The sequence below is a fragment of the Sceloporus occidentalis genome, unplaced genomic scaffold (assembly GCF_023333645.1).
Source record: "Sceloporus occidentalis isolate IW3139 unplaced genomic scaffold, rSceOcc1.0.p SCAF_6, whole genome shotgun sequence".
NCBI lineage: Eukaryota > Metazoa > Chordata > Lepidosauria > Squamata > Phrynosomatidae > Sceloporus > Sceloporus occidentalis.
The window spans coordinates 42042031-42066723 of NW_028316986.1; the positions used below are offsets into that span (position 1 = coordinate 42042031).

At 40.2% G+C, this 24693-nt stretch overlaps 1 protein-coding gene across 1 annotated transcript in view; it reads left to right on the top strand.

Annotated features, from left to right (window-relative positions):
• The window catches only part of LOC149310662 (dynein axonemal heavy chain 14-like), a 352749-nt gene that overhangs the window by 196746 nt on the left and 131310 nt on the right, over nt 1-24693 (top strand). Inside the window, 5 exon segments of the mRNA XM_089529413.1 lie at nt 8-77; nt 11206-11423; nt 16578-16830; nt 19862-19979; nt 23693-23922. Coding sequence (XP_089385539.1) covers nt 8-77; nt 11206-11423; nt 16578-16830; nt 19862-19979; nt 23693-23922 — 889 coding nt within the window.

Sequence of the window (24693 nt, forward strand, 5' to 3'; positions counted from 1 at the left end):
TTTTTAGTTGAATACAGTGAACATATCTGATGCTGTTCTAACTGATGAAACACTGCAATCAACAGAAAATATTAACTGTCAGTATAAGTACTTGAATGACTTGTATGACATAATTGTTTATCTTTCTCTTTCTTTTTAGAGTAGAGGGGCTGAAATTAAGCAACAGTGCCATATCTTAGTAATTATTAGTTGAGCAATTCCTCTGACCATGCGTTGATTCTATGGGCGTAACATGTAATGATGTAGTCCATAAATCTATTCATTTCGGAGTATTTATTTTTGTTCTTTTTGTTCTTTGGATACTGTTCACTAAGAATTGTAATTTATGCAGCAGACTTGCACCCAGGTGACAAAATAGATTTGTAGCTAGCAGACTAGAAAACAAGCATTCTTCATGACAACTTGTCAGCTAGGGCTTAAAGGCTTTTGTTTATTTGTTTTGCATACCAGAGACTTTGAGATGATAGCAGTTCTGCAGAACCAGTAATGTGTTGCCAGTGTTGACTCTTTTCAACAATATCTCTCTCACTTCAACAATATCTCTCTCACTTAAACGAGAAGAGGGTTGCCTGTTCTGCCAAAAAGTCTCACTGCCGTCATCATACACAATAGATTCTTCCCATAATAATAAAACATAATAAAACTTTTATCTGTACCCGCTTTTCTGCTGCAGGGCAATCAAAGCAGCTTACATGCTAAAACAGCACCAATATACAGTACATGATAAATATGCAATACAATATCTACCCCCCCCTTAAAAAAGAATTAAACATAATACAATTAAAATTGATCTCTTAAAATAAAGCATTATCAGCAGTCCTATAGTCCACTGGGCAAAGTGGTGGCATACTACATAAGAAGGGGAGACTTTGTTCATATCTGAGTTATTCTATTCAGGGAAGGCCTGCCAGAAGAGATCCATCTTAACAGCTTTTTTAAACTGCCCAAGCATGTGATTTGACAGATCTCTTCTGGAAAGCCATTCCACAGTCTGGGAGTGGTTACGGAAAATGTCCTCTGGGAGATTTCAGTTAATCTGGTCTTTATCAGCTGCAAGAAATTCCTCCCAGAGGACCTGAGGGTGTGGGGTGGATTATACAGAAGTAGGCAATCCCTTAGATAGAATGGACCCAAGCCATGTAAGGCTTTAAAGGTGATAACCAACACCTTATACTGTGCCTAGAAACCAGTAGGCAGGCAGTGGAGTGACTTTAAGATGGGTGTTACATGGTCACGCCTAGATTTTCTGGTGACCAACTTGGCTGCCATATTCTGTACTAATTGAAGCTTCCAAACTAAGTGTAAGGGTAGCCCCATGTAATTCTTTTCCAGATTTTTTAATCTATCATATTCAGCAAATAAAATTCTGGTTTCATTTGAATTTTAATGTACAAAATCTCTGTTGTTCTCTGAAGATGCCAGCCACAGATGCTGGCGAAATGTCAGGAAGAAACCTTTCTGGAACATGGCCACATAGCCCCAAAACCCCACAAAAAACTATGGATGCCAGCCATGAAAGCCTTTGACTTTACATTCTCTGTTGTTAATTTATAAATTTGAAACCAGATTTGTTTTATTTTATTTTTGCTTCATTACATGACCTCCACATGTGGACAAACATCCCAGCATTATTGACATATTTCCAGCACTTATTTTTTTTTCCCTTGTACATTTTTGCTAATTTATCTAGTGTAAGATACCATCTGTAAAGCATTTTTAGTCATTCTCTTTTGAACAAAAATTTAATGTGAATTCCAAACATTTTTACCCAGTCTTTCCCCATTTTTCTAGTTGTAAATTTTACCCAACATGTTGAGCCAATTTAATCATGCTTTTTAACAGTTTCTTCTTCCATCTCTAGCTTCAGAAGTGCTTTATACATTTAGAGCATATCTCATCAAAATCTGTTTTATTTAGTTGAAATCCTTCTTATCTTATATCCATTCTAAACCTTTCTGACAATAATCTATGCAATTACCATTGTCAGTTTAGGCCCTCAGCCCTTAACTCCTCCCTCATCTTCAGTCTGATTTTGCCCTCTTCAGAAAATAACAGACCTTTAGAAGTTATCTTTTATTATAAGTGCATCATGGAGAAGACCCACAAAGATGTTCTCTTTGTTTGTTTTTACAAACTATGGGTTTGTATTTTAACCAAACTTTTAACACCTGTCTTATATAATGATTGTGATAATCCTTATTCACTTTATTAACTAGGTAACCATACCAGCCAAATCTTAGGTTGAATCCTTCTAGTTGTAGTAGGTGTTTTTTTTTTTCAGAGTTACTTACTCTCCTAACCAGACTAGACAGCAAACGTGATAGTAAACTTTTAAATTTGGTAAACGTCCCTTCTTCTTGGCATCTGGAAATATTACCATATTTCTTTAGTAAGTCTGTGCCCATTTGTGGACCATCCAAAGAAGTTGCCAGATCATCTGCGAATGCTCTCAATTTATGTTTCCTTTATGTTGACCCCTTGAATGTTGAACTTTCCCCATTACCCTATTATGAATTTCCAGTGTTATAAGAAAAAGTAAAGGGGATGGGGACAAGCCTATCTTGTTACTCTGTATCTGGCATAGTTTGGTCAACTCTTCATTGATCAAAATTTGAGAATACCAATTTTCATATATTGATTCAATCCAAATTATGTATTTTTCTTATACTCATAATATCTAATACTGCAAACATGGTAGACCAATTAATGTTATGAAATGCTGTTTTGGCATCCATAAAAATCAGGACTAATTTATCTTCTTTATGTTTCTTATAGTATTCCATAATATCTAGAATACAATGAATATTTTTTTTCTCATTAATCTTTTAGGCAGAAAGCCACATTGGTCTTTATCTGTCCAATTCTGTAATATGCTTCTTATTCTTTCTGCTATAATTTTCTATTGATGCTGCATGGTGCAGACGGCCTGTGAGTGTTTGGCCACCTTGGGAGTGGGCCATGTGGACAGCAAGGGAATGGCCCAGTTTTTCCTCTCCATCTTCTCAGCCCCTGAGAAGGATCTTGGTAGCTTCCCTTAATTTTTTCTATATTTTTTTCTGAACTTCTATCTAGGTGAGATTATACCATTACAGTTTCCCCATTTTAATTCTATTCTCATAATTTATTTCTGTCAGCTTTGTCAATAGGTTTTGATATGTTTTGTTCTCTAGCAGTGCCTATGTTCCAATGATCACTGTATTAAATTCTTGTAATTCTATTTTGATTCCAATATAATGTCCATTTGGATCCTGAAATTATTCTTTTATGACTAATCTCTAGTTTGCATAAATAACTATGCCTATTTTTTTAATCAATGGCCCAGATTAATTCTTTCCCTAATTTCAAATTTTGTAGGCTTCATGAGTCCTTTTAAAAAAAATATGTGTTTCCTGAAGACAAATAATGTTAGCTTCTTTTAATAATGAAATATTTAACTTTGTTTCTTGAGTGTGTTGAGGTTTCTGACATTCCATGATACATTTGGCATTCATTGTTCTAGCTCTTCAAGCACACCAATCTCTAAATATCCTTGTTCTCCCTCCTCCTCCTTTCTCTAGATGTTTGTCCTTTTTCTCTGTCTCAAGCATGTAATCTTGATCCTGGTCTTGTTCTTGCCCTTTCTCTTCTTTTTGATCTTTGAAGTGTTTATCTACCTCCTTTCCATATCTCTTCCAAAACTCTTTCATCTTCTGAATTGTATTTAATCTAAATCACACTGTTTAAATATAAAGAATACTTCTTCCAACTTTCCCCATCTTTACCTTATCCTTATTCCCATCATTACCGTATCCTAAATCAGTGCCTTTGTAACTGATTTAAGAAATTATGATCTCTGTTTCTTCAGTATTATCTCCTGTATGTCTTTGTAAATTCAAATTTCTTTAGCTTCCACTATAAATCTTTCCCTATAATTTTGTTAAAGTGTTTCATCTCTGTACTGTACAACTGTGCAACTATTAATGTGCAAGGATAAGGATAATTATTATAACAAATAATGCAAAGATATAGAAGACAACAACAAAAAAAGAAGAATGAGAGAACTCTTCCACAAAATCTGAAAAATCAAAGGGAAGTTCAAACCATGGGCCAGAATACTATATGACAGTGATGGCGAACCTTTTCAGTTTGCCGTGCCCGGGGGGAGCTTCCACCCTCCGGGGACAAGGCCGTGTGGCGGGGGCGGAGCTTCGACCCTCTGGGGGCAGGGCTTTCCCTGCTCCCTTTCCTGACCTCCAGCTGTCTGAGAGACAGCTAGAAGTGGGAGGATTGGGAGAGGGGGTGACAGGCACGCGCCTGCTCCTCCTGCCCTTCCTTGGCCCCCAGCTGTCTCTCAGAGACAGCTGGGGACCAGTAAGGGCCCGTGAGGGGCAGGAGCAACAGGCACGCGGCCCCTGCTCCTTTCTTTGGGGCTTCGCCAGGCCTGAGGTGTCCTCCAAAGGACACCTCAGGTTTGCCGAAACCCCGCGGGGAGGAGGATGAGGCTGGTGGCTCCTGCTCCTTTCCTTGGGGCTTCGCCAGGCCTGAGGTGTCCTCCGAATGACACCTCACGTCTGCCGAAGCCCCGCAGGGAGGAGGAAGACAAGGGCAGCTGCCCCTGCACCTTTCCTCGGGGCATCGACAGGCGCAGGCCTGAGGTGTCCTCTGAAGGACACCTCAGGTCTGTTGAAGCCCTGCAGGGAGGAGGAGTCGTGTGCCCGCCCTCTCCTTTTCGGTCCCTTCCTTCGGCTGAACAGGCTCCAAGGGGCCCATTCAGCTGAAGGGAAGGGAGGCCGAAGGGAAGGGCTTGGGAGTCCGTCCCAGGCCCTTCCCTTCGGCCCCTTCCTTCGGCCAAAAGGGCTCCAAGGGGCCAGTTCAGCCAAAGGAAAGGGAGGCCAAAGGGAGGGACTAGGGAGCCCGTCCCAGGCCCTTCCTTTCGGGCCCTTTGCTCCGCGCTAAAGGGCTCCATGGAGCCCTTTAGTACAAAGTGAAGGGAGGCCGAGGGGAAGGAGGCTGGGCACGCGTCCCAGCGCCGTTCCCTTCGGCCCTTCGCTCCGCACTAAAGGGCTCCATGGAGCCCTTTAACACAGAGCGAAGGGAGGCCGAGGGGAAGGAGGCTGGGAGGAGATGTGCGTGCACGCGCGTATGCTGTCTCTTCCCAGGTGCCATTTTCTGGCTTCCTGCTGTCTCCGCGAGACAGCGTGAGGACCAAAAATGGCAGGGAGGAGGCGGAATGGGCACGTGCCCATTCTGCCTTCTCCCTCACCCCGTGCCACCCATGGCACGCGTGCCATAGGTTCACCATCACGGCTATATGACAAGAAAAATATTCCAAATGAATTGCTACAAGCCACACAAACAGAATCAACTCTAGTGCTAACTGAAATATGCCAACAAATATGGAAAACAAAACAATGGCCAACAAACTGGAAGTGATCAATATATGTCCCCAGCCACAAAAAAGGACACATAAAAGCTTGCATCAGTAAAAGACCATAGCATTCATGTCTCATGTAAGCAAAATTATGTTCAAAATCTTCTAAAATAGACCCTAGCCATACATGGTGAGAGAAATCCTAGAGATGCAGAAAAGAGGTTCAAAAAAGGAAGAGGCACTAGGGACCACATTGCAAACATATGATGACTAATGGAGCACACAAAGGAATTTGAGGAAAAAATCAGCATGTGCTTTATAGACTATAACAAAGCATTTGACTACATACACCACGAAAAGCTATCAATGGCTCTTAAGGGCATGGGAGTGTCATCCCATCTGGTAGTCCTGGTGAGAAATCTGTATGTAGAACAAGCGACTACCATATCTTCCTTTATGAGCCCACTAGAGTGTTGAGATCATCCAGAGCGGCCCTTCTCTCTATCCCACCACCCTTTCAGGCTCATTTATTGAGAACAAGACAATGGGCGTTCTCGGTGGCTGCTCCCAGGCTCTGGAACTCCCTTCCTATAGAAGCCAGGATGGCTGCATCCCTGCTTTTCTTTCGGCAAGAGTGCAAACAGTTTTGTGCCATCAGGCTTTTTCAGACTAATAAGGGTTGGGCTTTAAAAGCTGTTTAGATTTTAAGGTTTGCATAGAGTTTTTAACACATTTTACATTTTAAAACATAGCTGTTTTAACTTTTAAAATCGTTTATTTATATTTTAAATTTTATATTTATACATGTTAATGCTTTTGTATTGTTATTAAATTATATTGTTTTAAATTTGCTATTCACCACCTTGAGTCACTGTAGTGGGAGAAAGGCAAGATATAAGTGAATATAACAACAAGAAGAAGAGATAACAGAAAGAGAGATGAAGAACAGAACAGGCCAAAACCCAATAAAGAAAATAGATCTCAGAAATCTTATATTAATCAAAAAGATGAAACTAAAAAAGATACTCCTGACATAAATACAGAAGAAGAATTGGAAAATCTAGAAGAAAAGACCAGTTTGGAACATTCAGACGTAGATACTGAAGGGGGGAGTGACGAGGAATTAGAAAAGGATAATTGATAAAGAAAGAAAAAAAGGGGAGACAAAAGTAAATAAAGTAAATAAGGGACGGAAGGGGAGGCATTAATTTTAGTAAAAAAAACAAAAATGGATGTTAAAGCGATTTCATGAAATGTAAAGGGTCTCAGTTCAAAATATAAACGCAACTTATTTTGTATTGAGACCCTTTACATTATCTAGAAAAGACCAAAAGTGATATAATATGTCTTCAAGAAACCAGGATGAAAAAGAGGGATGTAAAGTATATAAGGAACTCGAAACTTGGAAATTGCTATACGACAGCAACAAATAAAAAGAAGAAAGGAATATCAATATATATAAATAAAAAATATGCTTCAAAAGAATTTTTTTCTGATAATGATGGCTCGTACTTAGCGATAGAAGTTAATTGAAAAAATATGAAAATACTGATCGTAGGTATTTATGCACCGATGGATAACAGAGAGATATATTTCAAAAGAATACTGAAGGAATTAAAAGAAACAAAGTATAAGAATATATTTATGATGGGCAACTTTAATGCTGTAATAGACCCACTGGTGGATTTGAAGGGGGGACAAAGGGGGAAAAATAAAGAAGGACCAAGGGCAAGTTCCTAGCAATTTCTTTGAAATTCTAAATGAATTTAACATGGAAGATGTACGGAATGCAAAATACAAACAAGCAAGAGAATTTACCTTCTTTTGAGAGGTGCATGATTTCTTTTCACGAATAGATCAGTTTGTAGCCACAAAAACCCTGCTACCACAAATCCATTCAATGGACATATTGCAGAAAATCAATTCAAACCGCAACCCATTGGAATTAAAATTAAAAACAAAAAAAACCTGAATATAATTAGAGGATGAAGGATAATATGTTAAATGATGAATGGACATTAAACGAAGTGAAGGAAACTTTGAAGGCTTACTTTAAAGATAACAAAACAGAAGGAATGAGGAATAGATTAATTTGGGGTGCCAGTAAGGCAGTCATCATGGGGATTCTTATAAAACTACAAATAGAAGAAAGAAAAAAAAGGAAAACAAAGTAAGAGATTTATTAAAAAGAGAAAAAGATAGATGGAAAAAAACAGGAGAAAAAGAATAAAAAACAAAGGTAAAACTGTTACTACAACAACTGAAATCCTTCATGATAAAAGAAAAGCTAAGACAAACTTGGCAAAGAGAATTCAAATGGGGGAATAAAGCAGGGAAATTACTGACCAGCAGAGTGAGAAAAGAAAAAGGGGAAAAATTAATTACAGAAATTAAATATAAAGGGAAGCTAATAACTGATCAAAAACATATTCAAGAAGCATTTGAACTATTCTATAAAAATCCATACGATAAGAAAGGAAAGACTGAAAAAAAGAGGAGAAAATTATCTTATTACATCTAGATAAACAATATAGCATAAAATTAAACAAAAAACAGAGAGAAATGTTAAATCCAAAGATAACAACCATTGAGATATCAGAAGCAATCAAAAAAGCTAAAACAGGAAAGGCTCTGGGCCCCGACAATCTTCCGGCCATTTATTATAAGAAAATGGAAGAGGTACTGATCCCCATCCCCTAAGAGATACTCTAAATGATATACTACAGGATGGCATCCTCAACTCTTGGAAAGACACATTTATTTCCCTGATTCCTAAAGAGGACAAAGATAGATCTGAGATGGGAAATTATAGGCCCATATCCCTGGTCAATGTTCACTATAAGCTATTTGCGTCAATAATAGCAAAGAGACTTTAAAAAAATACTAGTCAACCTGATTCATGAAGATCAGAACAGGTTTCTCCCTAACAGATGCATGAGAACTAATCTGAGATATGTGCTAAATATAATTGAACATTTTGAGAAACACAGTGAAAAGAAACTTGCTATGCTATTTTGTGAGAACTGGAAAAGGGGGGGAGTAAAGATAGCAGGAAGAAATATCAACAATCTAAGATATGCTTCTGATATCATAATACTAGTAGAAAACATCACAGACTTTGAGGAATTACTAAGGAAGGTCAAAGGAAAAAGTGCAAAGACAGGCTTAATGCTGAATATATTTAAAAACAAAAATAATTACCACGGAGTAAATACACAAATTAAACCTATACAATGAGGAAATTCAAGTAGTTAAAGAGTTCCCCTACTTGGATCAAACATTGATCAGAACAGAGATTACAGTCAGGAAAGCAGAAGAGTGGGAAGGGCAGCTATGAAGTAACTAGATAAGATCATAAAGAGCAAAGATGTACAACTGAAAAGTAAGGTAGGAATAGGCCAAGCCATTGTATCCCCTATTACCAAGTACAGGTGCAAGAGCTATACAGTGAAAAAGGCAGATAAAAAGAAAATCAACACATTTGAGATGAAATGCTGGAGAAGAATATTGAGGATAGTGTGGACAGCCAAGAGAATGAACAAATGGCTCCTTGAGCAAATAAAGCCAGAAATATCCCTGGAAACCAATATGATCTAATTGAGGCTGTTGTATTTTGGCCACATCATGAGAAGGCTTGATTAATTGAAAAAGACAATAATGCTTTAAAAAAAAGGTAGAAGGCATTAGAAAAAGAGGAAGACCACCCATCAGATGGATAGATTCAAACAGGGCGGTCACAGGCATGAAATTACAGGAACTAAGTAAAATAGTGGACATGGGATATTGGAGATGTCTCATACACAAGGTAACCATGAGCCAGGAACAACTTGAGGGCAATTAACAAATCTCATATCATATTTCACCACTCTCAAAGTATATTAGAATACCTTATTAATTTTTTCTGCTTTGCTACCTTAGAATTGATTCTGAACATTCTGTCAACCTCCCAAATTGCTCTTGGGTCTTCCCTATAGATTCTGCTAAAATTGAGACTACACTCATATAGTTCTTTACCTGCTTGTTTTGGTAGGTCTCTAATCTTCAAACACCTTTCTCTTTGTTTCACTTTGTTCTCTCATCCAGTTTCTGTTCTTATTCAAATGCCATTTTCCTTAATAATTCTTCCAATTTTTGGAGATTTCTTTTTAAATCCTGTAGTCTGTAATTAACATGTTTTATGTCCTTTGTCATTTTTTCCATTGTTTATCTAGTCTCTTTCAATTCATTTTTGAAATCCTGTTTGATTTCTGCTCTCAATTATTTCATTTCTTGCTTCATTTTTGATGCATTTTAAAAATTTCACCCAGGATAATTATATTCAGATCTGTCAATTTAGTCTCTTGCTCTAAAGATGGCCCTCTCTGGCTTATAGGGGGAAATCCATCGCAAATCTTTTCTTTTCCATTGCTTATAAGTGCTTCTTTATCTTTTCTTTGAGGCAGTGATGTCGCTAGGATTGGCACCACCTGGTGCAGTAATGGTGTAACCTCCCCCATTAATCTTCTCCCATACCGCACCATACAGAATCCCTAGTAATGTTTTTGTACTGTTACTTGTAAATTGTAATTTCCATATATCACTAAAGGTAATGGCAATAGTGAAACAGACAACTAGTAAAATCAAAAGTATGCCTTTAGATTACAATATCATATAGATAGCCTAAATATATTTACATGCACTGTCAGGCCTCAGGGCTGAGCAGGAGCCCCAGCCTGAACTTGAGCCTCAGTCTGGTCCTAGCTCTGCACTGACAGCTCCACCAGATGCTGTGGCTTTAGAAGACAATCAGGAACCAAACGTCCCAGCAGCAGGGCTTTCAAATACGATTTGAAAGAGCGGGCCTCCAGCACTCGAGGAGGCTTTATGAAAAACACCAGCTTATCAAGACCACCTGCACTAATGAGGGCTGATAATTATGCCAGGGCTTTCATCAGAAGCCGAGTTCTCTGGAGAAAGCATCTTGTGTCCTGACTTGGTATTGATTTCTTGGTTTGAACCTTTTGACTATGGACTGACCTAGCCACACTACTTTTGTGGGACTCTTGACCTGGACTGTCTGACTTTGCTCTTGGCTTGATCCTTTGGTTTATACTGATTCCTGACTTCATTTGCCTTTGCCTGTAAGTCTGCCTTTCAAGATTTATCTGATTCCACAAGTTCTGTGTGGAGTCTTTTTATTTTGGACTCATTATCAGCGGTTAGCTGCTTTCTCAGACATGCACATTGTTTCATGTAGGTAAAGTGAAAACTTGATAAGATGTTATGTTTTAAAAGTAAATGTAAAAAAAATTAAATTTAAGGCCTCTTCTTTCTCTTCCCACTGAGCCTCTCCCTACTCGCACAACCTCTTCAGTATTTTAAAGGCACACAGGTGAATACCACAGCCCATTTTTGCCAAAAGGCAGATGTTTTGGGAGCAGTGGCGTCACCCCCCTTAGGGTGTCACCTGGTGCAGACCTCACTCCCCTGCATCTCTTAGTGACACCCCTGCTTTGAAGGGGTATGGCATGATCTGTGATAGCCAACTTGTACTTGGAACTGTTTCTTGCTAGCAGCTTGCATTTTCTCACTGTCTGATGCAGCTTACTGCTAGATATAAGTAGGCACCATATATGTACACAACAAGAAATGCAAACTAAAAGCCCCATGTTACTAGAAATAAAAAAGGATGCTACAATATAATTTTTATTCACTTGATTTAACAAACAAATAATTGAAATAGATCTTTTGGATATGTTTTCTCAGAGTAACATGCATGAGCCATTATAAAGCTTTAAACTTTTTTGTTTAAGATTACTTTTAATTTTACAGACATTTCTAGGAAATTCTAAACTTTATGTTTTTGTTTTTTGTAGGTGAAACTATTACTGATTGGCAATGGATAATCTTGGATGGGCCAGTTGATCCCATTTGGATAGAAAACTTAAACTCTGTGCTAGATGATACCAGAATGTTATGTCTTGCTAACAGTGAAAGGATCTACTTATCACCAGCAATCAGAATGATATTTGAAGTGGACAACCTCTCTCAGGCCAGCCCTGCTACTGTTAGTAGATGTGCTATGGTTTATGTGGTAAGTTTCTTAAAAGAAAGTTAAAAGGTTTTGTCATTTTTGTGCACATAATATTTTAATGTATTAAGTTATATCCCCAGGAAAGATACAAAGTGAGTTGTGCTGATTAATTATATATTTTCTGGTTAAAGATATTATGAACTAATGAGGAGGAGTTATTGATCTCAAGAGAGAGTAACAGCATAATGAAACAAGGTGTTACCATACATAAATTTGGTCTCTTCATAAATGTTTGATAGGACTGTAACCTCTGATATTTCATCATCATCATCATCATCATCATCATAATAAAACTTTTATTTATATACCGCCCTTCCATTGATCAGGGCGGTGAACAACATAATACAAATAATACATACAGTAAAACATTTTAAAAACAATCATAAAACCCCCGGTCAGCTCTCCAAATTGCCGTCAGCAAGAGAGAGAGGCCATCTAGGACTTCATTCGGGGAATGCAGTTCGAAATAGGAGGGTCTTTAACTCCCTCCTAAACTGAGCCAGGGAGGTGGCCGAGCGGAGCTCTGTGGGCAGCGTGTTCCAAAGGGTCGGGGCAACGATAGAATACGTCCTCCTCGATGTCGAGAAGAGTTTAGCCCCAGGTACCCTAAGTAATTGCTGCCCAGAAGTTCTGAGGGTGCGGGGCGGAATGTATGGGGAGAGGCGGTCCTTCAGGTATCCTGGGCCCAAGCCATGTAGGGCTTTATAGGTAATCACCAACACCTTGTACTGTGCCCGGAAGCGAATAGGCAGCCAGTGCAGGTCTTTGAGCACCGGTGTTATGTGGCTGGTCCTGGAAGTACCAGTGACCAGCCTGGCCGCCATATTCTGTACCAGCTGTAGCTTCCGGGTATGATACAAGGGTTGCCCCATGTAGAGCGCATTGCAGAAATCCAATCTAGAGGTTACCAGAGCATGTACCACCATTTCTAAGTCCCTCTGGGCCAGGTATGGGCGCAGCTGGCAAATAAGCCGAAGCTGGTAACAGGTGTTCCTGACCGTCGCATTCACCTGAGATGTAAGGTGAAGCGACGAATCAAGAAGCACCCCCAGACTGCGCACAGAGTCCTTCACGGGAAGCGTGATCCCGTTCAGGACAGGTGGAACTACCGCCATTCCTGGGCCAGGGGAACCTATCACGAGTACCTCCGTTTTCTCTGGATTCAGGCTGAGTCGGTTTTTCCTCATCCAGCCCATTACTGACTCCAGGCATGCCACGAGAGGAGAGACGCCATCCTCGGTCACTGCATCAGTCGGAGACATAGAGAAAACTATTTGGGTGTCATCAGCGTACTGATAACCCCACGCCCCATGTCTCCGGATGATCTCTCCCAGTGGTTTCATGTAAATGTTAAATAGCATGGGAGACAGAATGGCTCCTTGAGGGACCCCAGTTGTGAGGGCCCTCTTATCGGAGCACACGTCTCCCAGCTGCACCATCTGGAACCTCCCGGAGAGGTAGGACCGGAACCACTGGAGCGCAGTGCTTCCGATACCCACCTCAGCCAGGCGCTCCAGAAGGATACCATGGTCTATGGTATCGAAAGCCGCTGAGATGTCCAAGAGCACCAACAGGGACACGCTTCCCCTGTCGATGCCCAGACGGAGATCATTGACCGAGGCGACCATGGCCGTCTCAACCCCGTAACCCGCCCGAAAACCAGTTTGAAATGGGTCCAGATAATCCGTTTCATCCAAGACCGACTGAAGCTGGATTGCAACCGCCCTCTCGATCACCTTCCCCAAAAATGGCAGCAGCGAAACTGGCCGATAATTATTGTGTACCAGGGGGTCGAGGGAGGGCTTTTTTAACAAAGGTTTTACGATGGCCAATTTTAATTTAGATGGAAATTGCCCTTCCCTCAAAGATGTATTAATAATCCGTCGCAGCAACGAAATTGCTGCCGGTCCCCCCTGCGCTGCTAACCATGAGGGACAGGGATCGAGAGAGCAGGTTGTCTTCCGAACACTTCCGAGGATCTTGTCCACATCATCGGTACTCACCAACTCAAACTGATCCAGTATAATGGAGTCCACGGAGGCTCTGGACGCCTCTACCCTAGGTTCTGCTCCAATGCCAGCGTTAAGACCTTCGCTTATCCGAGAGGTTTTATCCGCGAAGAAGTTGTTAAATTGGTCGCAGCAGGCCTTAGAAGGTTCAAGGATCTGGTTTCATGGCTTTTTCCCACTACCATATTGACAAAATCTGACCTGAAAAACATCCCAGCAGAGTTTAAAGATAATACGAAAAACAGATATGCACTATTGAACCTAAATGACTAGTAACCAAATGAGCTATGGACAGATGTCAGGGACATACAGCAGGCCCCTCCCTTACGTGAGGGATCCATTCCAGATCCCCCTGTGTAAGGGGAAATGCATGTAGGCTTGCGCCCTATTGCAAACAATGGGGTGTGCTCAGGGCAGTGCACATGCCATTTTTAAAATTGTTGCGTGGCTTCCACATAAGCTGAAAGCCATGTATAGTGCACCCGCATATGGCACAGGTGCACTGAATTGAAAAACAAAACACAGAAATACACTACCTCTAGCTAAAAAAAATATATAAGGGCGAAACAGACTGCCCCAAAAGGGCAGATTGGGGCCAACCGAGCACCGCTCATCCCAGTGCCACAGCAACCACACGTGCGTGGCCCTAATCTGCCCTGCCACCACAGTTTTAAACCGGCTTCTAAAAAGGAGTGTTTTTCCCCCCACTCCTTTTCAGGCGGGTTCTTTTACCTTAAACAGGACAGCTTCTGGCTGTGATCAGGGCATGCATCGTGTAAACACTATGCCCCTAACGCAGCCTGATGGTGCCCCTTTTGGCCCATCTGTTTCAGGCCAAAGATAGGTATCAATGGATGATAGAACAACACTTCAAGCAATAAAAGATGAACAAGCAAAAGGAAAGAGACAGGACTATAACAAGAATCATGACTACAACTGTCCAGTGATTAATACATAATGACCAAAAAAATGACTATAATAATTATTGCAGAGAAACAGAAGAGGACAAGAAAAAGATAGAACAAGGTCCAAAACACACTACAGAAATAATCCAGTTTGAGACACTTTAACTGCCCTGGATCAGTGCTAAGGAATCCTGGGAATTGTAGTTTATTGTGGCACCAGAGCTCTCTAACAGAGAAGGCTAAAAGTGGGAGAGCCAGCACAAAGTGGGGGAAGTGGAGAGAACAACAGGCCACCCCACCACTCCAGGAAAGAGATGTGTAGTACCTGCTGCTGTTGTGTGGACTTGCTGCCTGCATGCTCCATCTCACCTGGTGGTCTGCTGGCCTCAGACTGCTTCCTGCCAAGACCAGGCCCCAGGTACCCAGCCAGGAACATCTGTTCCACTTCGGAAGGGGATAAAGGCTGGGTGTCTGCTGCAGCGGGTCTGTCGCCAAAGGGGGGGCACCTCTTTGGGGGAGCAAGGGCCAGTCCATTTTGTCCCCCATGCTATTTAACATTTACATGAAGCCGCTGGGCAAGATCATCTGGAGACATGGGGCGCGGTGTTAGCAGTACGCTGATGACACCCAGATCTATTTCTTTATGTCTCTGACTACTACAGTGACTAAGGATGGCACCTCTCCTCTGGATGCCTGTCTTGGGTCAGTAATGGGCTGGATGAGGGAAAACAAACTCAAGTTGAATCCAGAGAAAACAGAGGTACTTGCGATAAGTAACCTAGGTCCGGGGATGGAGATTTGTCAACCAGTCCTGGACGGGGTCAAACTTCCCCTAAAGGACAAAGTTTACAGTTTGGGAGTACTCCTGGAAACATTATTACAGTTGTCATCTCAAATGGATGCGATGGCCAGGAGTGCTTGGTACCAACTTCGATTGATACACCAACTGCGCCCCTACCTGGACAAAAAGAACCTTGAAGCAGTAGTACACGCACTGGTAATCTATCGTTTAGATTTGTGTAATGCACTCTACTTGGGGCTACCCTTGTACCAAGTTTGGAAGCTTCAATTGATCCAAAATGCAGCAGCCAGGTTGGTCACCGGTACTTCTAGGTTTGACCACGTAACACCAGTGTTAAAATCTCTACACTGGCTGCCAATTAGCTTCCAGGCACAATACAAGGCGTTGGCCATTACCTTTAAAGCCCTATATGGCTCGTGCCCGAGTTACTTGCGGGAACGCCTCTCCCTACATAATCTGCCCCGCACACTCAGAACATCAGGGAAGAATTTCTTGGAACATTTTAATATTTGATTAACCACAACTTCCCATAGAGCATTTACTGCTACAGCCCCTAAATTATGGAATAGTCTGCTGGAGGAGATCCGTTTTATTACCACCTTAGATGCTTTTAAGAAGGCACTAAAGACGGATCTCTTCCAGTGGGCTTTCCCATTGGATTTGGTGTAGAGATGATGATTAAGAGCCCCCTCTCTAAGTATGATGTTATATGAACTGATGTTTGGAAATTTTAAGGAACTAATAGGGATGCATAATTCAATATTAGTATTTTGTTTATTGCTTAATTGTATTGTATTATTTTAATGATGTAATTCCGCTTAGATCCTTGGAAGAGGCATCTCACCATGGCCAGATTTGATGTGTCTGGGAATGTGCACCAACTGGTGCACAACCCTTAATTATACAAATACACTTCTGGCTACAGCCAAAACCTACATTTAACAGGCTCAGGACTAAATTCAGGAGTACACTCAAACTATGAACCTACATCTTCAGGGTAATCTACTTTCCTCCATCACAGGCTGAATTCCTATTTTTTGATTTTCATTTATACTGACAGGGAGAACCTCTGTCTTTTCTAGATTGAGTTTCAATTTGTTTGCCCTTATCCAGTCTATTACTAATGACAGGTACCAGTTTTGAACTGATAGCATCTATGACTAGAGCTGGAAAGGAGTAACAGAGCTGGGTGCCATCTGTATATAGATGGTATTGGACCCAAAAGTGCAGTTGATGAAAAACTGACATTTCATTGAGGGCCACATTGTAGATTCCCTGCATCTTTGTGTAGAGCAAAATTATATGCACAGTTTAGAATATGAAATGCAACACATATTTTACTATGCTTCAAATTTTGTGAGAAAAATCAAGATAACAAAGAATAAATGCATAGAATTAATAAATTCCTAAGCCTTTCCCCCACTTTGTTTATTTATAGGATCCCACTGATCTAGGATGGAAACCATATGTCAAGACATGGCTGGAAGGTTTTTCTAAGACGATTGCAGAAAATGATATTGAATACCTTGAAAGTTTATTTGACTGTAGTCTACAAAAAGGGCTAGACTTTCTGAATGAACATAAGAAAATGCAAGCTTTCCCGGTACAACAGATGGGAGTTGTAATGAATATTTGCAGAATTGTTGGTTCATTCATTCATATAATTACACAAAGTGAAGAATTACAATGCAGTAAGTAAATTCTTTACAAAACATGAATCTGAGGAAGTAGTCTCAAGTCTATGAAAGCTCATGCTTCCAGCCTCTTTTGACCATTAGTCTCCAAGGTGCTACAAGATCCCTTAGTATACTAATCTTTCAGACTAACATGTCTTATGTCTTTGAATTGTAACATTAATGTTTAGAGTGACTCTTAAACACACTTAAACTTAACCGCCAAGCATAAGGGTGTGCTGTAAGTAATTTTTACTGTAATAGATAAATAAGAGGGATTCTAGGATTCTATGTGACCTCCTTATTTTCCACAGGTGACTGAAGGGCCATTGATATATTATTGACCAGCACCAGCGCTATTGCAATGGGCATGTATCATCAAAAAAAAGTGTAAGAGTAGGCCAGTTTATTCTTATGCTGAGACAAGTACATTCTCTGAGATTTTCAGGGGAGTAATTCACACAAATTTTTCCCCTCATGGCCTCTTCAAAGAGATTTTTTTCCAGAAACTTTGCTCTCTTCTTTCAGTTTAGTTGCTCCCTCATCCACATCAGACCAATTCATAGAATTCTGTCTCTTGTTACTCTGTTTGGCCTCAGTGGATTTGTTTTTATTTAATTTTTCTTTACTGTTATATTTGCCTTCCTGCCCCCAAAACTCCACTGACTACATCTGCAGTAAGTGGAAATTGGTGTCTGTCTTGGAAGTTCATTGTAGCTACACACTGAGACCTTTTAACACATCAAAGAATCAGAGGACTTCCAAGAAAGAACAGAAGGCAAATTGATGCTACAGAACTTGCAGTAGAAAGTGCCCATGAAAATGAGGAGGCATGTAACAGTGAGGAAACATGTTGAAAGACACTCACCATCAGAAGCAGACATACAAAAGGGATTCAGACCTGCTCCAACTAAGAAATCATTTCCAACATCTTAAATAGAGTAGCAGCAGTGAAGATGCTTGAACAGGAAACCAGCAACAAGGAACATTGCATGCTGAGGAAGGAGTCAGTGGAACCAACATTTGCAAAAGAAGAAAAGAAACGTGCTGGTGATTGGGGACTCATTGTTCAGGGGTATAAAGGCAACTGTATGCCTGCCTGATGAGTCAAGAAGTGTGCTGTTTTCCTGGTGCACCTATCTGGGATGTCACTAATGATATGCCCAAATCCTATCAAGAACACAGATCATTACCCCTTCCTCCTTATTCAGGTGGGCACCAACAACACTGCCAAGAACACCTATGAGCAAATCACCTCAGGCTTTGAAGCTTGGGCAGGAAACTGAAGGATTTTGGAGGCACAGGTGATATTCTTGCCAGTTCTGTCAGTGAAGAATAGAGGTCTACACAGGGACAAGAAGATACTAATAGTGAATGACTGGCAACATAGATGGTGTATAATCGAGAGGTTTGGATTTTAGGACTATCATCTTAGACAGAAGACTACTGGCTCCAGATGGGCTGCACCTCATGAAGACTGGAAAGAATATATTTGGTACTAGCATGGCAAATCTCAACATACTGCACATCAAGAGTCTCCAAATTATACTGCCATATTGACGTAACTCAGAAAATTACAGTGTCTGGATTTTAGCCATTGCTCAGCAAAACTATGCTATTGAGTTCAGCACCTTACATCCCACAGGAATTCTCCAAACACCACTAGTTTGGCTCTGGGAGAAGAAATTGTGACTTTATTAGAGAAAGATACAATGGAATGTATTCCTCACTATTATGCAAAATATTTCTCCCAATATTTTACAGTCCCAAAAAGGGAGAGTGGCATTGGCGATATACTAGATATTAGAGGGTTAAACTGTTACATCACACACACAAAAATCCTACCTCTTCTGCATCACAATTATTGGTGTGCTGCCACAAAATATGAAGGGTGCATATTTTTGCATCACAATCCATCTAAAATACAGCAAATTTTCATGGTTTTCAATGAGTCATCAACTATTCTATTACAAGATTTTTTCATAGCATCTCACATGTTCACAAAGTGCATGTTGACATTAATATCCTTTCTCCGAACTCAAGAGTTCAAGATAGTCCCTTACTTTGACGACTGGTTACAGATCATGAAACTGAGGAGACAGTAGCATTGTTGCACAAGAGCAAATGTGGTATGGAGGAGTGAGCAAGGTTTCCACAAAAGCTATTTATCTCTAAAACATTCTAGATAAGTCTCTGGGCATATGAAAGGCCCTTCTGTGTGATGAACCAATGACCATTTTAAGAACAAGAGTGACAGATAAGCAACCTGTTTATACTTGCCATCTGTATGTTGCAGCAAGCCTTGAATTTCTTAATTTATTAAACCCAGGCAGGAATCAGGAGAAGTAGTGGGACAGAGAATAGGCAAGTACCTTTTGAGTTTTCATCTAATTATTTAGAAGGACTAACGTCTGTACTTTACTAATATGTTAATAGTAATAATAATGAAATAGTCCATGTTCTGTATGTGTATCTCACATTTGTCACTGAATCTGCAATCTTATGTTCATTTCCCCCCCCCCCCCCCCAATTAGTCACCTTGAATTCAATGAGACTTAGTGCCGAAGCAGATGGCCCAGAAGGAGTGGCCTCCAGCTGCTCCAGCCCCAGTAAGGCTGGGACTGCAACAACCATACAGCCTGATCCTGAACCAGGCCACCATCCCTGTCCCAAGCCAGCAGCTGGCAGGAGCAGATTAAATCCAATCCTAAAAGGGTTTTCTCTTGCCATCTTGGCATGGCCTCGGCATGGATTCCAGTCACTTTGGGGGTGTGCATCATCTAAACACCACACTCCCAAAGCAGACAGAAGCTTCTTTATTTGGCCCATCTATTTCAGGCCTACCGATGGATAGATATTATAGGATTGAACCATTAATTTCTGAACAAATGCAAGATCTTAAATGTTTCCAAAGTAGAAAAGATTGTTTACATTAGTTATATTAATTATGATTAAAGTGTAAATATAATTAGGAATCTAATTATTTGAACTATAATATTTTCTTATTTTCAAATGGACCAAAACTATTATCTGGTGTATTGTATTAAAGGTAGTAAAACAACACAAAGTACAGTGAGTTTCTCAACAGTTATCCAGGACAATGCTCCTCCATTTTCAAATAAAGCAACTTCATTAAGTGGAATAGTCCCATCCATATTGAAGAAAAAGTAAGTAAACCATGGGTTCTATGCATTTAATGTCCCATTAATTAATTAACTTCTAAGAGGCATGTCACAATATCTCTAAGCAGATTAAAGGTCTAGAAAACTACGTTGCTGTATGTGATAGAATATTTGGCCAGTATGCCCATGTTCGGTTTTCTGGGCAGTAGCAACAATAACAACAACAATGAAGCCTGACTTGTGCCGGACAATCAGAATGTGAGTTCTTTGTCATGTACAAGCAGAAATAATTTTCCTTAAATTTGTGTGAGTTTTTTTATGAAAATATTCTTCTCTGGTTGGCTACTTTTTCAATTTATTTCCTTGTTGGCCAAGGAATTTTTTCTGCTAAGTCTCATACGATATACTTTCAAAACCATGAAAGAAATGTAGATGGCATATAGTCCATCTGGGTTGGGACAGACCCTAATCCTTTGCATCTAAGTATTTTGTACTTTCATCTCACTGATACTGAGTACAATTATGCACATAATTGTGACAAAGGCATGGTAAAAAGAGTGAAAGTTGTTTACCTTGTCTAACCAGGTTTCCTGAAATTTTCCATTTTGCTTAGCTGGGCCCCCAAGGTTGCAAAGACTAATTTTATCCAGTAGTTAGGTCAGCAAGGGCCTAAATATCCTAAAGGCACCAGATCCCATCTACTCTTTGAAACAAAGCAGGATCAGCCCTGGTTAGTACTTGGATGACAGACTACCAATGAATACCAGGTGCTATAGGAAGAGGAAGGAACTGGCAAAACCACTTCTGAGTTTTCCTTGTCTAAGAAAACCCTATGAAATTCTATATGTCTGGAAACGATGAAGTTGCGAAAGTATGGGATCTCATCTTATAACCTGCTCAGTTAAATTTTATTACTGATTTGCACCTATCTTCTCTTTTTCTGCATCCTTGTCATCTTGTACAGTGTTCACTTGCCTTTGTTAAATGTTCAAGGTTAGTAAGGAGTTATGTCTTGATTTCAGCTCATTATGGTGATCTATTGCAAATACAATAACAAAAAAGCTAGCTACAGAGATGTGGAGAATTCTTATTCAGAAATGTTTTGAGTGCCTCTAGGTATATGCAGACCATTTTCCTGCTCAACTGAACTACTGAATCCTCTGTGTTTCCCTTCTCCCTAATAAGAAGCTGATCTGCACATATGAGTAGTAGATTACATGTTTTTCTCATTTAATTCAAAAGAATGTACCTCTAATTTTAGCTAGCTGCATTTTTTGACTTCAAAGCTTGAAGCTTATTAAATCCCTCAAATTAAGGGATCCAATAAAGAAGGGGTAGATGAAAAGAAGAATGGGGCGGGGCAGTAAGAAGGAGAGGAGGAGAATCCCAAAAGAGGAAAAAATGGGGATTGAAGAAAACTTTTTACTTAATTATGCAAGTGCCTAGTGCGTGTGAGCAAGAATAAACAACCAAAAAGATTACAAAGTGATTCATATGCATAAGCTCAAATGTGTATGCCATGGCGCACTGTATACTTGAATTGAATTGAATTGTTTAGCTTATTGACAAGTAACTGAATGTATTATCTCTTTTGTACTAACTGTCCTTGCTTCTGGATGTTGGTTCCTTACCATGATGAACCATTCTAGTTAATTCTAAAACATCTAAACTTCCCTTTGTGAGAATGATGGCTGAAAACTGTTCTAGTGTTTTATCTCTGATTTCCATATGCACTTCTGTTTTATCAGTAGGTTGTTCTTTTTTCCCTTTCCTGGCCAAGACTAACCTTCTGTATGCTTGGCTGTGGAAAAAAACTTGGGATGGATGTAAGGATTCATTAGATTGAAACAGAGTTGTAGACCCTACCTGGGCAGCAATGTGAGTTACCCCATTTCTGGATGTCTACTTTTCTGTAGTCTATTTTGGACTTACATAGTAAATATCCAGTCTCTTACCTTATATATTGTGAACAATTGTCATCAAAATATTCATTCTTATGTTTTAGTGTGTATATACAAACTATTTCCTCCCCCAGGATATTTCCCAGGAGTGCACAAGGCGGTTGGGTGAAGTGAATAATTAATTGAAGAGGGGTGTGTGTGTGTCGGTGTAGGGCACTCTCATTAATATCGTAGGGTTTCTTAGACAAGGAATACTCAGAGGTGGTTTTGCCAGTCCCTTCCTCTGAAATACAGCCTATAATACCTGGTATTCATTGACAGTCTCCCATCCAAGTACTAACCGGGGTGGACCCTGCTTAACTTCCAAGATCAGGTGAAAACTGGTGCTTTTAGGATATTTAGGCCTGCTACACAATTATATTCACAAATTTCCAACTTATGACAACACTTTGTTGTTAACTGCCCTTGAGTCAACTTTGATTCATGGCAACCTTGTAGATGAGATATTTCCCGGATTCTTTGTCCTCGACTGCCCTGCTTAGGTCCTGTAGGCTCAGCCCTGTGGCCCCGCTGATCAAGACTAACCATTTGGTGTGTGGTCTTCCTTTCTTTCCACTGCATTCTACTTTTCCCAGCATCATTGAATTTTCTAATGATTTATGCTTTCTCATGATACAGCCAAAGTATGACAGTCTCAATTTAGAGGTTGTCCAGACCAGCATATAGAGCTGGCATGGAGGCAGAGTGCATGGTGACTGCACACTGGCCACCCCAACTCTACCTCCACGCCAGTATGATGCTGCCCAAGCAACCACATGGGGGGCAGTGGCATGCTGCATCTTCAGTGCAGCATTTACATGCACTATGCCAGAGAAGCAGAGAAATGCTGCCACCACCATGGCTAGGGCACCCTTTTCATGATGCAAAAAGGAGCCACTTTTTTCAGCTTCTTTTTGCTCCACAGAAAGGCCAGATTGGGTCCATGGTGTGCAGTTGTCATGACCCCGAACCGGTTCTTCTAGAGGTGGCATGGAGCCACCCCTTAGGGGCCATCTGTTGAGCCCCTTGGGCAACCTGGTTTGCAGAGGGGGTTCAAGCTTGATCTGTTCTAGGACCTATTTGTTTGTCTTCTTGGTCATCCGTAGTATCTTCAGAACTCTTCTCCAGCACCACATCTCAAATGAGTTGATTTTCCTTCTATCAGCCTTCTTTACTGTCCAACTCTTGCATCTGTACATGGTGATGGGGAATGCAATGGCTTGTACTATCCTCACTTTAGTGTTCTAAGTTATATCTTTGAACTTTAGGATCTTGTTCAGTTCTTTCATAGCTGCCCTTCCCATTCCTAGTCTCCTTCTTGACTGCAATCTCCATCCTCATCTATATTTTATCCAAGGTATGGGAATTCTTATTTTGACTTTTTTGTTATCTAGGATGAATATAACTCATCCTGTAACTCTTCCATTATAATTATGTTTGTTTTCTTAATATTCAGCATTGAGCTTACCTTGGTGCTTTCCTCCTTGATGTTCTTCAGTAATTGTTCCAGTTTCTTGTTGGCTTCTGCTAGTACAGTGGGCCCTTGGTATCCACTGGGATTTGGTTCCAGGACCCCCATGAATACCAAAACATGTGCATGCTCAAGTCCTTTTAAATATAATGGCATAGTAAAATGGTATCCCTTATATAAAATGGCAAAATCAAGGTTTGATATTTGGAATTTCTAATTTTTTTTTTTAAAAAAAATCAAGCTATGGAGGTTGAATCCGTGGATAAAGAATCCTAACAATTACAAGACTAAACTAAAAACCAATCTACTGACAATACTAAATCCATTTCTTTTTTCATTAATTTCAGAGAAAGTGCAAGATGGTTTTGGGAGAAGCAACCTAATAAACTGCTGGTATTGTTAGGAAAACTATTCATATTTGCATTTACCTGGGCTGTAGGAGGAATTTTAAGAAGAGAGGAAGAGCATGAGGGTGAGACCCTAATTGGTATAAACACCAGTCATGATGACCTTGCAAATGTGACCCGAGACTTCAATTACCTTGTTCATAATATATTTGAAACAAAACCTCCTGCTAGTAAGTGCTGCACTTTTGCTCTTTTCTCAGTGTGCTCATTGTACAGAATCATGTTAATTAATACAGCAGAAATCTTCAAAGCTATACAGAATAACAGAATAGTAGAACTGGGAAAGACCAGATATCATGTAATTGTACATATTTTAGGAAACTGAACAATCTGTAGTAGACGATAATCTTCAATATCTAAACAGTTGCCATGACACACAGAAACCATCCCATGGTTGGATCCTTTCAGATTTTTTTATTAGAACTCCAATGAACACTGCCCATTGGCCATTCTTTTTTTGTAATTTCTTTTTTTGATGTGTCCTGTATATTTGGAGGAACCTAGTTTCAGGAATACCGACATGCATATAATTACATATTTATATATATACAATGAAATCTTGTTTGAGGCAGATAAAAAGGTATGGGTCATTAGCAATAGTCTGGCTCACTATAATAATAGTTTTGTGCATTCAATCTTTGGGATAGGGTAGTTCCTGATTTGTGTATATGTGTTTGTGTGTGATCATTATGGTTTGTTTGTTAGAATTTCATAGCACTTCTGCAAAATGTCTTTAACAAGCTGTGCAGTGATGTCCCTAGGGTTAGCATTACCTGGTGTCACAGACTCACACCCATTGACCTCCTCCCATACCACACCATATAGATTCCTTTGTAATGTTTTTTGTACTGATGTTACTTGTAAATTATAATTCCCGTATGTCATTGAATGTAAAGGCATTCCGTTCTGGTTCCCTCTGTGTAAGGGGAAACCCACGTGTG